Source organism: Spinacia oleracea, chromosome 6 (genome assembly GCF_020520425.1).
Source record: "Spinacia oleracea cultivar Varoflay chromosome 6, BTI_SOV_V1, whole genome shotgun sequence".
NCBI lineage: Eukaryota > Viridiplantae > Streptophyta > Magnoliopsida > Caryophyllales > Amaranthaceae > Spinacia > Spinacia oleracea.
In genome coordinates this window covers 4,636,674-4,650,577 of record NC_079492.1, presented here as the reverse complement: position 1 = coordinate 4,650,577, position 13,904 = coordinate 4,636,674, and the positions used below count along the sequence as shown (strand labels likewise).

General features: G+C 36.2%; 1 protein-coding gene across 15 annotated transcripts; it reads right to left on the bottom strand.

Annotated features, from left to right (window-relative positions):
• Window positions 1–4,581: 4,581 nt before the first annotated feature.
• LOC110794096 (lactoylglutathione lyase GLX1) lies at window positions 4,582–13,563 on the bottom strand. 15 transcript variants are annotated; one of them, XM_056831200.1, is made up of 12 exons: window positions 13,412–13,563; window positions 12,298–12,429; window positions 12,077–12,201; window positions 11,510–11,722; window positions 8,773–8,968; window positions 7,804–8,236; window positions 7,657–7,719; window positions 7,438–7,509; window positions 7,208–7,324; window positions 5,784–5,869; window positions 4,926–4,973; window positions 4,582–4,804 (listed from the first exon to the last, which is right to left on the bottom strand). In XM_056831200.1, the coding sequence occupies exons 6-11, from the start codon at window positions 7,831–7,833 to the stop codon at window positions 4,961–4,963; spliced, it is 381 nt and encodes a 126-aa protein (XP_056687178.1). In that variant the 5' UTR covers window positions 7,834–8,236; window positions 8,773–8,968; window positions 11,510–11,722; window positions 12,077–12,201; window positions 12,298–12,429; window positions 13,412–13,563; the 3' UTR covers window positions 4,582–4,804; window positions 4,926–4,960. The 15 variants fall into 15 exon arrangements, with proteins under 15 accessions (XP_056687178.1, XP_056687183.1, XP_056687181.1 ...); XM_056831205.1 differs by having other exon boundaries at window positions 4,582–4,736; XM_056831203.1 differs by having other exon boundaries at window positions 4,586–4,725; window positions 8,744–8,968.
• Window positions 13,564–13,904: the final 341 nt, after the last annotated feature.

Sequence of the window (13,904 nt, the reverse complement as noted above, 5' to 3'; positions counted from 1 at the left end):
GTGGAAAATCTTGTGAAAATGTAATGTATGGTAGTATGCAAGTGCTACGTTGTGAAAAAATGTATGTGGATAATGCATCTTCCAAGTCTGGAAAGTATATGTAACTATTAGCCATTTACACCTCCTCTTAGGAATTGAGGATTTTCAGTTAACTTCGTTTCCAACTGTTTTTTGTCAATTTTTGCATTGGTAGGAATCAACACCCGCAAATTGGTAAAATCTTGATACAATCGAAATAGTTCCCATTGATCTAGATGATAGGCCAACTTGGTACAAAGAGATGGTCTACCCAGCTAAACAAGGTGAATATTTCATTTAATTGGGAAGATATTTGCTTGAATTCGTCAAATTGACTACTAGTTTTCTGAATCATGGATTTCGTTACAGGTACCGGCTTTAGAACACAATAAGAAGATCATCAGAGAGAGTATGTATTTGATCAGATACATTGATGCCGACTTTAAAGGACCATCACTTTTCCCTATTGTAATTGAAGTCTTGAATGTCCAAAGTCTAATCTAATAAATAATATTTGGTCTGACATTTGAAAGTTGTGCCTGTAGGATCCTGCTAAGAAAGAATATGCAGAGGAGGTCAACATGTGTGAAATCTAACTATGTAACATACCTATGCATAGCGCGCTCTAACTATGTAACATATATGAAATCTAACTGCAGAAAATATGGAGCATACCTATGCATAGCTCATCTCCTTTTTTCTTGTGCTTCCTTGCTCTTGCTGAAAATTTTATTCCTCTCTACAAGAGTACCTGAATAAGCTTACCATCAATGCATAACAATGCTAAAGAAAATGTGATTTAGAACAATACAACTTGCAGAAAAGGTTGCAATTGACACAGCGAACCATTTAAATGACATTATGAGTAGATAGGCATAACGGTAAGAAAGAGGATTTAAACGGACAACAAACATAAGTTTAATCCTAAAATATATTCCTGATGATGCTGTATTAAACCCTCCATTGTACCCTTTAATACAGACCTTGCTTCTGTCAAATAACAATAGATAGGTGCCACAGATAGTTTAGAGGCACATTAACAGATCAAAAGAGTGTCGGGTATTTCCTAGGAACATAAGCTCCTATGCTCTTCCATGTTCCTCTAGAAAAACCGCATCAAAAGACTTAAAGTTAACTAAATATTACAGTCATAAGTTCATTACTGAATACTATTGTATTCTTAATGGGGATTAAATTATTAGCCTACTTCATGTTCAGTTACTTATCGGTTAAATTTCAACACTTTTTTTTCGGTGGCAGTGTACAAAAGCAAGGAACTCGGCCAACAAAAGAGGATGTTGAAGAACAAAGGGGAAAGGGAAAGTTGCAGTAAAGCAAGAAGATACACATATTCATATTTTTTTAGGGAATAACCCAACTTGCAAAATACTAGTATCAAAATCTCCTATTTATTTCTCTGTTACACAAAAAAGCATTTGAAGAAGAACATGTAACGTGGCGGATAGCAAGTAAACACTTGATTATTGCGTCAAAGAACGACATTCATAGTTTGTAATCTTTAATGAATTTATTATTATTTTATAATACATGAACATGTAGTATGGCAATTTAAATATTTACTTTGTACTTGTTTAATCATGAACTCGTATTATATGATAGGTAAATGTGGTTAAATTATTTGTTTCACACAAAACAAAGAAATGTATGCGTGCATATCTAGGACATGTAATTATTGCACATCAAGTACTTGTAATTATATTCCTTAATTTTAATGGAATCAAGAAAATTAAGAAAAAAAGAGAGAAACACACAAGACGGATATGACAAGAACATATGAGCATAACAAGCACATCAGCATTACTCTTGGTAGTCCATATGATACTTAAGCTCAACCTATTTGCAAACTACGGGAAGACTACTAGAATTCTCATACACATAATACTACCTCCGTTTCAGAAAGTTCTTTACGCTTTGGAAAATGTGTCAAAAGTATAAAAACTTTGACCGTAAATTCTCACCATCATATACATCAAAACGTTACATGTAAGATCTTGTTAGATTGGTCTCGGAATATATTTTCACAATATCAAATTTGTATAATTTTTTCACATACGAAATTGAATATATTAGTAGTTAAATATTGCATTGGAGTCCGTGCAAATAGTAACTGTAAAGATCTTTTTGAAACGGAGGTAGTAATTCTTAAACCGAGAACATTAAGTTCTCCCAACGACGTTTCTATCCTGCAATAAAGGGTTAGTAATGCCTACAGAGATACAGTGAAAATTCTTAAACATCTCCCATATCCTCATTATCAGGTTCTTGCAGTCCTTCATGCAACTTTCCTCCTTCAACAGCATCTCTCTCGACGTAAGATCAGGCACCCAGATTTTTACATGAAGCCAAGCCTCTCTCACTGCAGTACGAAGCACCTGTTCCAGTGTTTTGAAGCACCTGTTCCAGTGTTTTGAAGATAATTTGGTGTTTGCTAGAGCCACTATCAGTTTTAACCGTAGGTGTGTTCCATATCTGGTTGTCATCATCTTCATTAGTGTAGGAGCTAGTTCAATAAAGTACATTTCCCCATCAAACTCTACTGATGAACCACGTTGCAGAAACTTGCACCAGTTCCTAATCCATTAAGAAATAGCTGTGTGATTCCCTGACACTGAGTTGATGCCTAGCTTGCCTCCTCTCCAAACATGTTGGGCGAAAGGGCACTCCCTGATGTTGATGTTATCCTTCCAAACTTTCTGCATTATAACCTCATAATCGCTACCCGTGGAGTACTCCCCTCTTTTGTCGAAATTCCAGCCCAGTGAATCGCAATTCCCTACATCTAGAGGGTAAATAGACTTTATGTTTGCTATGGACTAATTAGCAAACATAGCCTCCAGTTTTTCTTGCTTCCAGGTATTATCGTCATTGATGAGATCACGAACATGGCCTGCCGTACTATGGAAAGAACAAAACAGTTGGGTTGTTTGCCTCGGACCCAGGGATGGAGAAAATCTTCATTGTCAACAAGAACCTGAAAATTTACAATTCAAGAAGAAACTAAGATCAGTTACATCCATATACCAAAAAAAACCTCTTTAAACAGAAAAGGGATGGTTGTCGTCAGGTTCGCTTTAAGCAGGAATTTTGGAAGGTTGAAGCTATGTTGCACGGAAACGGGTACGAGAACGGGTACGGGGACGGATACGGGTACAGAAAACGGCAAAATTAAAATTACAAAAAACGGGTACGGCATGGATTCGGAAAAAAAAAAAAAAACAAGAATTTAACTAAATTAAACATCCATGCCAAAATATAATAGTTCAAGGTTAATAAAAAAAATACTAAAAAATTAATAAAAGGTAAGGGTTCATTGCCTCACTGGTCCAGTAAATAAAGAAAAATCATCTTCTTGTAAATAACAGGTGTAACTCAAAGACATAAGTAACAAAACAGCTGTAACTTTTAGAAATAAACAAAAAACAAAACAGCTGTAACTTTTAGAAATAAATAAAAATACACAGCTGTAGGCCTGTAGCCTTTAACTCAAAGACAATAAAAAAAGAAACTTTTGTCAGCCTTCATCTTCTTCAATACTTTCTCTTTCCTTATACTTCATTTACGACTCTTCATCTTCTTCAATACTCTATTTCTCTTTCCTTACTTCAATTACTATTATCACCGGTAACTTCAAGTCTTCAATCGAGAATTTTTCTTACTCTTTATTTCTCTTTCTCCCTTGTTTCTTCATCAATCATCCATGGAGGACACCAAACCAGATCTGGTGTTTTACCCCACGAAAAATTTAAAAAAAATCTGATCTGGTGAATTTGAGCCTCCAAGATGTCATAATACCTAATGGGTACGTGCTTTTCTCTTTAAAAACGTACCCAAGCCGTCCCCAAAAACGTTCTCAGCCGTCCCCAAAAGTAACCCGCGTACCCAGCCTTTAGATTCGCCATGGGTACGTATTCTGGGCGTACCCGTACCGTACCCGTACCGTACCCGTACCCGGTACGGGAAACGGCACCTGGAAGGCGTACCCGGGCTTCATAGGGTTGAAGTGATTTTCGGGACTGAAATCTTCACAACTAATAATGTTTGTTCATGGCTAGAAAGTGCACGAGCATTCTCAAAAATGGAAACAGGGCAACTATAGGGTAAAAATAAAGTTACCTAACAGGAAATTTGAATTGGGTTCAGAACACATTTGAGTGATGAGTCATTTAGTCACTTCAGTTCAGGTCATATTTTTATTGTACAACAAATCAATCCAATTTAGTAGTCATAATAATAATTTTCAGGCCGGTTTGTTCAGATCAAGGCAATTTCATCCCAGGTCAAGATTGGCATATCCAGATTTGGGCATACAGTATTATATTCTGGTAAGGATCATGTAATTTTGGATGGGGTAATCGGGTTGGGTATTTTCCAGTTCTAAGTGAAATAACGAGACAAGTTACTTTGAGGACTTCAAGTTATTACTTGCACCAAAGTCCGATATGACCACACAAGCATATATATGTAGCCGAGATGGGAAGAACGGTTCAACACTTCAACGCTATCTGCTTTTAGAAACAAAAGTAGGGTACTCACAGTTTTCCAGCCATCTGGGTCCAGAAAAGAGACGATCTTAGTGTTGAGTCCAGGAACAGCCCCAGGTTGCGGAGTAATCTTTCCTCCAAGCTCTTGATTAACCAAGTTGACAACCTCACCACTTTTGTAGACATCATCAGTACTAATAGCAACCTATACAAGAACTGTTGTAAGTCAATTCCAGAACTGTTGTCTCCTCTTCAGGGGCATACCCCATCATAGCTATGGAGTACTTCATTTTTCAGAAAGAAAATGAAAACAGTACGAGTATAAATCAGCAAACCCTGGTAGGAATTCATGAGTAATAGTACAAGAGCTGTATTTAGAAAGTCACCGGTAAAAGCTTAGCTTACCTTTTGTTCAGGTCTATCAGTTTTCTTTACGACCTTCATCCCCAGGGCCTGCAAGTCAGAATAAGAACGTTCCTTGAGTTGCTAGGCAGAGACACATATGTATGACTTGTTTGACAACCAAGGTATAAAAGTTTCATCTCTCAGTAGAAACACAGACATGTAGGTATGAAATTGCATTACAATTTATATCACTGAACTCCATCACCCCACCCTTTAACACCCACCCACCCCCCCCCCCCCCCCTCCCAAAACCCCAACACAATATAAAAAATAGGAATAACATAATATCGTTTTATACAGTTAGACACCAGCTCGGATTTTTATGAACTGCTTGTTGATCCTATGCAAACAAAACAGGTACGGTCGCAAAATATAATCAAAGGAACAGGACATGATAAAAGGAATATAACACATGATCAAAGGAAGTCGAGGACATTGAATATCTATGCTTTGAATTATCACAAAGAAGATCATCGAAGAGTTATTTGACGAGTTACAACAGAAACACAGAACAAGAATGTCAAAGAAACGAAACTACAGGTTTTGACGAGTATCTATGCTTTGAATTATCACAAAGAAGATCATCGAAGAGTTATTTGACAAGTTACAACAGAAACACAGAACAAGAATGTCAAAGAAACGAAACTACAGGTTTTGCACATTTGGGTAACGTAAAGCTTCATTTCAGAACTTACAGTAACAAATCACTTGGTATTGAGTTGCAGATGTTTCAAAACATCATGAAGAAATCCACAACCCCACCCTCATTAAAAAGGAAGAAACTGAAATTATTACTATCATTCAATTCCATACAAATTACGCATGAATGAAGTGTGAAATGTTGAAATGCAAACATACTCTTTATTTTGGCTGCGAACAGCTATCGTAGGAAACAATTGACTCTTCACGTATTTGAACACCGTTTCCGCTATGATCCATTTTTGCTGAAAATCCAATGTTGTAAAGATCCATGAGCAACAGATACTTAAAATACTGAAACCAACGACAGAGAAGGAACTAACACCAAACAAAAAACATTAACAAACAGGCTTGATATATTTGCTTACATGTTACAACTTCAATTAATAAAACAACTTGAAAACTTATTAATTAAAGATGGAAATTCTAATTTCATTCCATGCTGTAATATTTGGTAGCTATCTTACATAAAAAAGACTTCTGAGAAGTATAATTGATCCCAACTATATCACCAGTAGTGAAAGTTGGGCCAAACGATTCTCCTTTTCCATGACCGCGATACAATAGTCCATCTTCTTAGATTCTTCCTATTCCATCTCTTCTTCTTTTAACTCTCATTTATAGTTTTGCCGAACTCAGAAAATCTCATCTTACTTGATTGTGTTAGCGGGTTTTCATAAGAAAAAATACTCTCTTTCTCCCCATCTCTCTCCACTCTCATTTTTTCTCCTTTTCTTCTTCTCTTAGATTATCTTCCTACTCTCCCCCTTCTCATTAGACAAATTACTTTCTTCTTACCTCTATTTCTTTCAATCCCCCCCTCTCCCACTCCGTTTATCCCCCTCTCCCTCTTCACCCTCATTTTCTTTCTTGTTCTTTCTCACTTTCCCTTTACGACTTGGTGAATTTCAAACAGTTCCCTTTTAACTCGTCGTGTATGCTTATATTTAACCAACAACCAAACATAACTGTCAACTATGTGCTTGCAACTCAGTTTACCTACGTTGACAAATTACCATAGCGATCTCTCTCTCTCTCCAAAAATAAGTTTTAAAAATTGCGTAGTATAAAGTATTCAACAATAAACAACATAATACATAAAGTTATCAAGAAGAACTACCCACAAATTGGAATAAAAGCAAGACTATTAAAAGTCAGTCTCTTTCTTTGCAAATAGCCTACTCAACAACTTTTGCAAATGAAAGCCCTGTTCCCCTTCATATCTACAACACCATATACATGCCGCACTAAAAAGTGAGAATATTAAATCAACACAGAAAATGCAAGTTCGATTAAATCTCGAAATGTATTAATGAATTTGATCGAAACTAGAGCTGGCGGTTGGGTTGGGTCGAAATCAGGTCGACCCATTTATAAACGGGTTGAGATTTTCCCATCCCGACCCGACCTATTTAATTAAACAGGTTGAGATTTTCAACCCAACCCAACTATAAACGGGTTGACCTGAAGTTGACCCGTTTAATTTTTTTTTTTTCCCACTTTTAAGTGTAAATTGACTTGACTATAGAATTGCAAGGTGATTTTTTGTGCATATCAACATCAAATCAACATAGAGGCCTTACTTCTTCATCAACTGGCATCAATTTCCACTTTAAAGCAGCAGCACCAGGTGCTCTAGAAGAAAAAAGATGCATTACTTCAGATCCAGACTCTGCAGTTGATACATCATTATTTTTAACCTGATCAAGCAAAAATATAGAAGAAGTATCAGACCACACAAGTAATATGCAAACAAACCAGTCATCAACTTTTATGTACCCGCAATGAATTCTACTCAAGAAGCCAAGCATACCATCTTGTTATCAGCAATAACCCTCTCTTCGCTGTTTGATATAGCTAATTTGGTTGCACCAGATTTAATCAACTGCCGACAATCAGCCAAAATCAAATAGGTAAAACACTATACTATAATTTAGCATATTGATAATACAACCGTAGAAGTTGTACAATACTGCTCATTTGTAACCTTTGCAATTACTATAATTTAGCATATTGATGTTAATAATACAACCTTTGCGATTTCAGGATCTTTCCAAGGTCCCTTGTTAAGAATTTGACACCTATATTTCACAAACTAATCCAATTAGGAAACTTCACTTCATTTCCAATAGTCAAATAGAGCCAACCAGAAATAACCAGAAAACTAAAGACAACTCACCTCTGCATGGAAACCCAAATGAAGATGCATAATGTTTCACATTGCGGAGTTGATCTAATTTTGTCCTGATATTTCTTCGGCAAAGATTCATTAACAGATTTCAGGTGCCCCACATTAACGCATTACAGAAAACTGCCTTCTTTGTGCATACAAATTCTGGAGAGCAGAATGAAACGTAAGATTCTACTTAGCAGACGTGAGATGTATCTAACTGCCATCTCGTTCTCTGTATCCAATTACTTGACCACTTTTGAGTCTAATGCCAACTGCTCATCCATTTTTCGACGATAATTTTCTCAACATGAGACTGAAGGGAGATCCTTCCTCAAAAATTTTAAGTTCCACAAACCATGGCATCAAAAACTGCTCCAGTTCCATGTAAAGGGTACTCAAGAACACACCATGGCTTGTACCACTCTGCAAACATGTACACCTACAAAGTAAGAGCAGATAAACTGAAAGTGATTATTTATCACATCTTGAAAGTGCAAGGACATGACCATCAAAAGATGTGAAGAGGTAAAAATGTAAGTAACATAAAAGAATCAATGTGTCTAACAATTTCAGTTTCTAATGTACTAAAAATTCAAGACCCTCAGACCTTAATACTCTCCAAAGCACTGGAATCTCACTGGGAAAGTCAGCTTCAACTGTAAATCAGATCTAGTAGATTATGCTGTAGGCACTTTCCAAGCTATAATTACTCATTCCTTGGTTCATTTAGTGTCATGACACACAAGAAAAGGGAGAAGATTGGATTTTTGTAGCTTTCGTGCCATAATATGAGAATGCAACTATAGTATTCGACTTAACCCTTATCATGTAATAAACTCAAATAAGCTAAAAAAATTTATGTCCACTGCAGAAGTACAGAGGTGAGCTTGTCACACAAGAGTACGTAACAGTTACCATATCTACTGAGAAAAGCCAGAAAATCCACCTAGTTCCGAACGAAAGGATCTTTCATACCCAATGAAAACTTTTTTTTTCTGAAAAAGGCTGGAGAAGCTCTGTAGCACCAAAAACGCCTTGAGGTCCCATCTCGTCAAAGGACTTCAGTAAAGAAGGAGCATACCTAGCTCCAGCAGTTAAAATGACACCCAAATCACCTCTAGTGGACAAAGGAGGGAAAGCAATTGCTGCTACAGACAGGTAGTATGGCCTCCTGTTATAAATTATAACTAGCAGTTTGGTAAGAGATCAAAATAAATTAATTCATCTTTTTCCATTTACACAAGAAGTTTTCCAAGCCATGATTTTGAAAGCTTTTTATAGGTTAATCAATTGATTTTGCAAATATTTCTTACAGAAACCACCATGTCTTCACGTTACCAGTTCCAAAGTTGAGCTCGAGATTGGCTTGAACCAACTCAAAACTGAGCTAGAGCAAGTCAGGCCCTGGTCACCTCAGAAACTTAATTTGATTTCATATAACAACCTACAGCCAAGTAAATTCTACTTTAAGTCACACAATTTCAAAGCTCTTTTTTTTTTTTACTTGAGATCATTGTAAGATTTTTGTGAAATCCATGTTATTGCTCATATCTTACATCCTTACAAGTAATAAATAAAATTCAAACATAATTTATGTAAAAATATACTCCGTATGCAGTATAGTATGAAAAGATAGTTAAGCTGTACAAAACTTAAACTCCTCTAGACCCAACGATGCTCAGATTAAGTCCTTAAGGTCTACAACTGAGTTGTGCTTGAGGTGAGCTCATTCAAGTCAAGCTTTGACTGAGTCAACCTTAATTAGCTCATGAGCAAGATCGGGTAAATCCTATCCGAAGCACCACTCATTGAACTTTGATGACAGCTATGATTACCAGATAATAGTTTTAACAGTACGGTCATTTGTAATTTGTAAACACTTGTGAGACGCAATCCTGTCAATAATTTGATAACAGAGTCCAACCGAAATTGTACAAATATAAAGCTCACATAATCAGATCGGGTAAATAGTTGTGAGACATGCACAATCCTGTCACTAATTTGACAACAAAGCCTAACCGAAATTGTACAAATATATAGCTCACGTAATCACATTGGATTGCATTCTAAAACATGTAGATGCCCAACACGAAGTAGGATCTAAAAATATTAAAATTTCCCACAACATAGAACTCAAAATCTAGGAGCACACACATATCCAAGCAAATCAACATTATACCAACTCTTGTTAATCATAAAATGGCTAATAAGTTGAGTCTTCCCTACAAATGATTCAACACCCAAATCAAGAAAATTTCGCAAAACAAATAAATCCCAAGTATGAATCATATGCAAACAACTGAAAAGCAGAAATTGCACCTTACAATCCAAACCCATTTTATCAACAAGAAGCTATGCTGATATCAAACTAATCACATTTCAAAAACATTTCAATTTCACATTTTCACCAGTGATTGTCTTCTACATAATGTTGATTAAACTTCTTTTTTAACAAAAAGTGTCACGCATTGAGGAACTTAAACAAACAGGTGGTGGGCAACAGTAAAACAAGCAAAGACAAAACCCAGCTTGTCCTTACGGACGTGCAACTGTGCAAGGCACCACCAAGCGCGATAAAATTAACACAATTGACCCTCAAATAATTCAACCAATTTAGCAAATAGAAAACCTAATATACAAAATCCGTCAATTGCAATCGAAATAGCAGTATCATAAAATCTGAAACCCTAGAATTGATGAAATTAAGGGAGATAAAGTACCAGAAAAAGAGGAAGGCCATACAAGGTTTTGATTAAGACTTCCACGACACGTACTTCTCGTCTACGTGCAGCAATGAAGAAACTCATCGGAGGAGGAGATAGATTTGGGAGGAGAAGGTAGATAAGACTATAAGAGAGAGGGAAGTGAATGAATTTTGAGGTTTGATTAGTGGGGAAAGAAGATGAAGACGGTCGCCATTGTAGGACAGTAGGAGTGAAGAGAAGGGAGAGAAAAACAGAGATTGATCGACTTCGAACTGGACCACAAAGATGAAAGGTGTAATTAGAGTATGTAAGGGGAAAATTCGTAAACACACTGTTTATAAGAGAATTATGAATTTTTTGAAGAAGGATTCTAGGCCTATTATGGGCATATATTAGAAGTGTTAAGGGTCAAGCTTTGGCTTTTTAAAGGGTAAGGAAATAGAAGTTTAAAACTACTATACAGGAATCATCAACGGACAACAAGTGGAACAATGTTGAAGAGATGAATATGTAGGCATTCAATGCTTCAACTAAATGAAATTCCATTTATATTCAGACTGTTCAGTTCCTCAACACTCAGACATATCAAGTGTGGACTATTGGCACTTCATTTTTCAGCTATGTACTTATAATGAAGAGATCCTATACATCTAGGTTTACTGGAGCAAACTAAAATTCTGAAGAGTCTCCCATTCTCTGACGGGTTTGGTCCTATGGACTATATGCATCAGCCTTTTTTTTAATAAGTGACCTTACATGGACACAATTATGATCATGTGAAGTAAAGGAACAACGGATAAAGAAGAAAAACTAAGGAGCAGGTAAACATGTGTAGTTCTTCAACCCTTGACCACAAAATCAAAAAGGAACCATTCATAGTATCTAGTGATTAGACCTGAGGTGAGGAACGGAATATTGAGTTTTAAACTTTAACATCGTAAACATCACTTCTCCATGATAATTCCTTAAACACAGTGGAACAAGCATAAATAAAAGCCTTTCAATACCTTCTCGTAGAACTTGATAGAGCAATCTAGATCACCAACACGAAGCATTACTTGGCACAGTGGTTCAGGAGTTGAACATCTCTGAATCAGCTCAAAGATGTAACCAGTAGGAACCTTCACGAAAGCTATCACAGTTGATCCTCCTTTCACTGGACCAGGTTCTCTAGTGATGACACCACCCTTAGCTCGTATGCCCTCAACCATTTTGTAAACCTGAAAGAAAAGAAGGGTGGTCAACTCCATAGTCTGCAGGCCAATATAAAAAAACAATGTTAGGATATGGAGTTTCTTAACTGTACGAGCGTTCCTTCTTGCACACATGGTAGTCAAACTCCAAACCCGTGATACTTAAACTTTTTTTATTATAGTAAATCCAACTAAGAATTCCCAAAAGGAAACGTTTAGATTCTAAGAGCTAAACAACCCTTCAGTAGGCTGTGATCAAGCAAATCCCTAACAGGATTTCAAATTCCAAACTTGGCCCACCCCCTCTGGAGTATCCCAGAACAACTACAGACAAGTAAAAGGTATATACCATAACAAACATATACTATGTTGTTTACTCACTGTATGTTAGTGCCACGGCAAAGTTGGACTCCTCTGAACAAAACCCAAGAAATGCGTTTGTGTATTTTTCCTCTGGAACATCCCGCTTCCTCAGCAGCTGCATCCCGAAATATTCTGTGTAGAACCTGACATGAACACAACGGATAAAAAACATAGGATCTTAGCTCTATAAGATGCTTGAACCACAAACAAATGCCACAGGAAGACTGTCATGGGCATACTTAATTGTGCTATCAAGATCTACAACACGGTACACAACATGCAGAAAACTTCTCTTATCTGTCTTTGGGAACTACAACAACTCTGCATTAGGTGCAACAGCTCCACACGCAGCCATTCCCAAACTGTTGTGCCTTAACAGTAAAAAGAAGATGATACGTATCAAACAATCACAAATGGCATTGATAAACTGCACCTGAAAAACTTTAATTTTTGAGAATATTCTTGATTAAGAGTCAAGACCAACAACTTTTATCATTATACACATCCTATTACAGAATATAACTGCAGAAAGAAAGGGTAGGGAACACATCTTCGTAACTTATATCTGAACGAAAATGGCATCCTTCCTATTTTACACGACAAGAAAACAGTTTATAATCACTTTTCTCATTGACAAAGGGGTGCTACTAAAATCACACACACATATAAACAGGAAAATGTTAGTAGCAGCACAAATTTAACATCTTACCATCTTTTTACCACAAATATAACAGCTTCAACTTTCATTGAAATCAGCATAAGCGAGCCATACCATAGACTCGTTTGACAATGCTAAGTGATTTCTCCCAAAAAAACTATAAGGAAATGCGTCTCGTACTTGAAGTATTGAACAACATATAAACATTGATGAAATCGTGCCAGAACACCGAAACTTAGGGTGCGCTCTATGCGCATAATTTTCATTCATTTGTTAATCCTTATCCGAGTTTATTAGTTATTAGTTACAAAATTGTGATAACTAGGTGAACCAAACAGGGTCTTAATCAAAATATAGGAATGAAATTGTAGGTTTATAATTAAATTTGAACATAAACAAATACTCCACACAAGTTACATGAACATCCAAATGCAAGTTTGAATCTTTCTTTACAGTTTGGCTATTATTTGAACTTAACAGAATCCCTAGAGTCCTAAAACCCAGGATTTCTAACTAATTTCATAAGAAAAAACAATGAAAAAGAAAACAAACCCAGAAGGCCAGAATTTCTAACAACAATGGTGTCAAATTCACAAATTACATGTTTATTACCAAAAATGTAAGCATGTTGCGATTATTGACAAAGAATCAAATTAAAGCTTCAAAATGTGAAAGAAGAGAGAGAAAGAGTATACCGGAGGGAGTGTGATGGTGATGGTGATGGTGATGGTGAAAAGTAGAGTGACAAAATAGATGAGAATAATTGATCGAAATGTTATTTCCCAGAAATTTATAGACGCTTGTACAAAAAAAAACTGGTCGAAAGCTCATCAGCTGTGAGTTATTTCTGTATGACGGACAGTATTTCGATGAAGATCAACGGTCTGGATTTGTCTGTCACCATTGCCGTGATATTTGATTGAAAATTTTGATTCGGAATAGAAATTTCTTTTTTCTTTTTTTTTTGAGGGCTTTGGAATAGAAAAATTAGAAATGGGGTTGGTAACCGTAGTTGTACGGAGTAATTTTGTTGTTTGTCTTAGAATTTGCATTAACCATTTGTTGGCCCGTAAGGTATAAAAATCTATCATGTAATATGTTTACGTAAAAGATCAGTGTAAAAAATTTTATAGCAAATGCAAACATATTGTCAATGATCAAACTTGAACTTGGGATAAATACGCATAC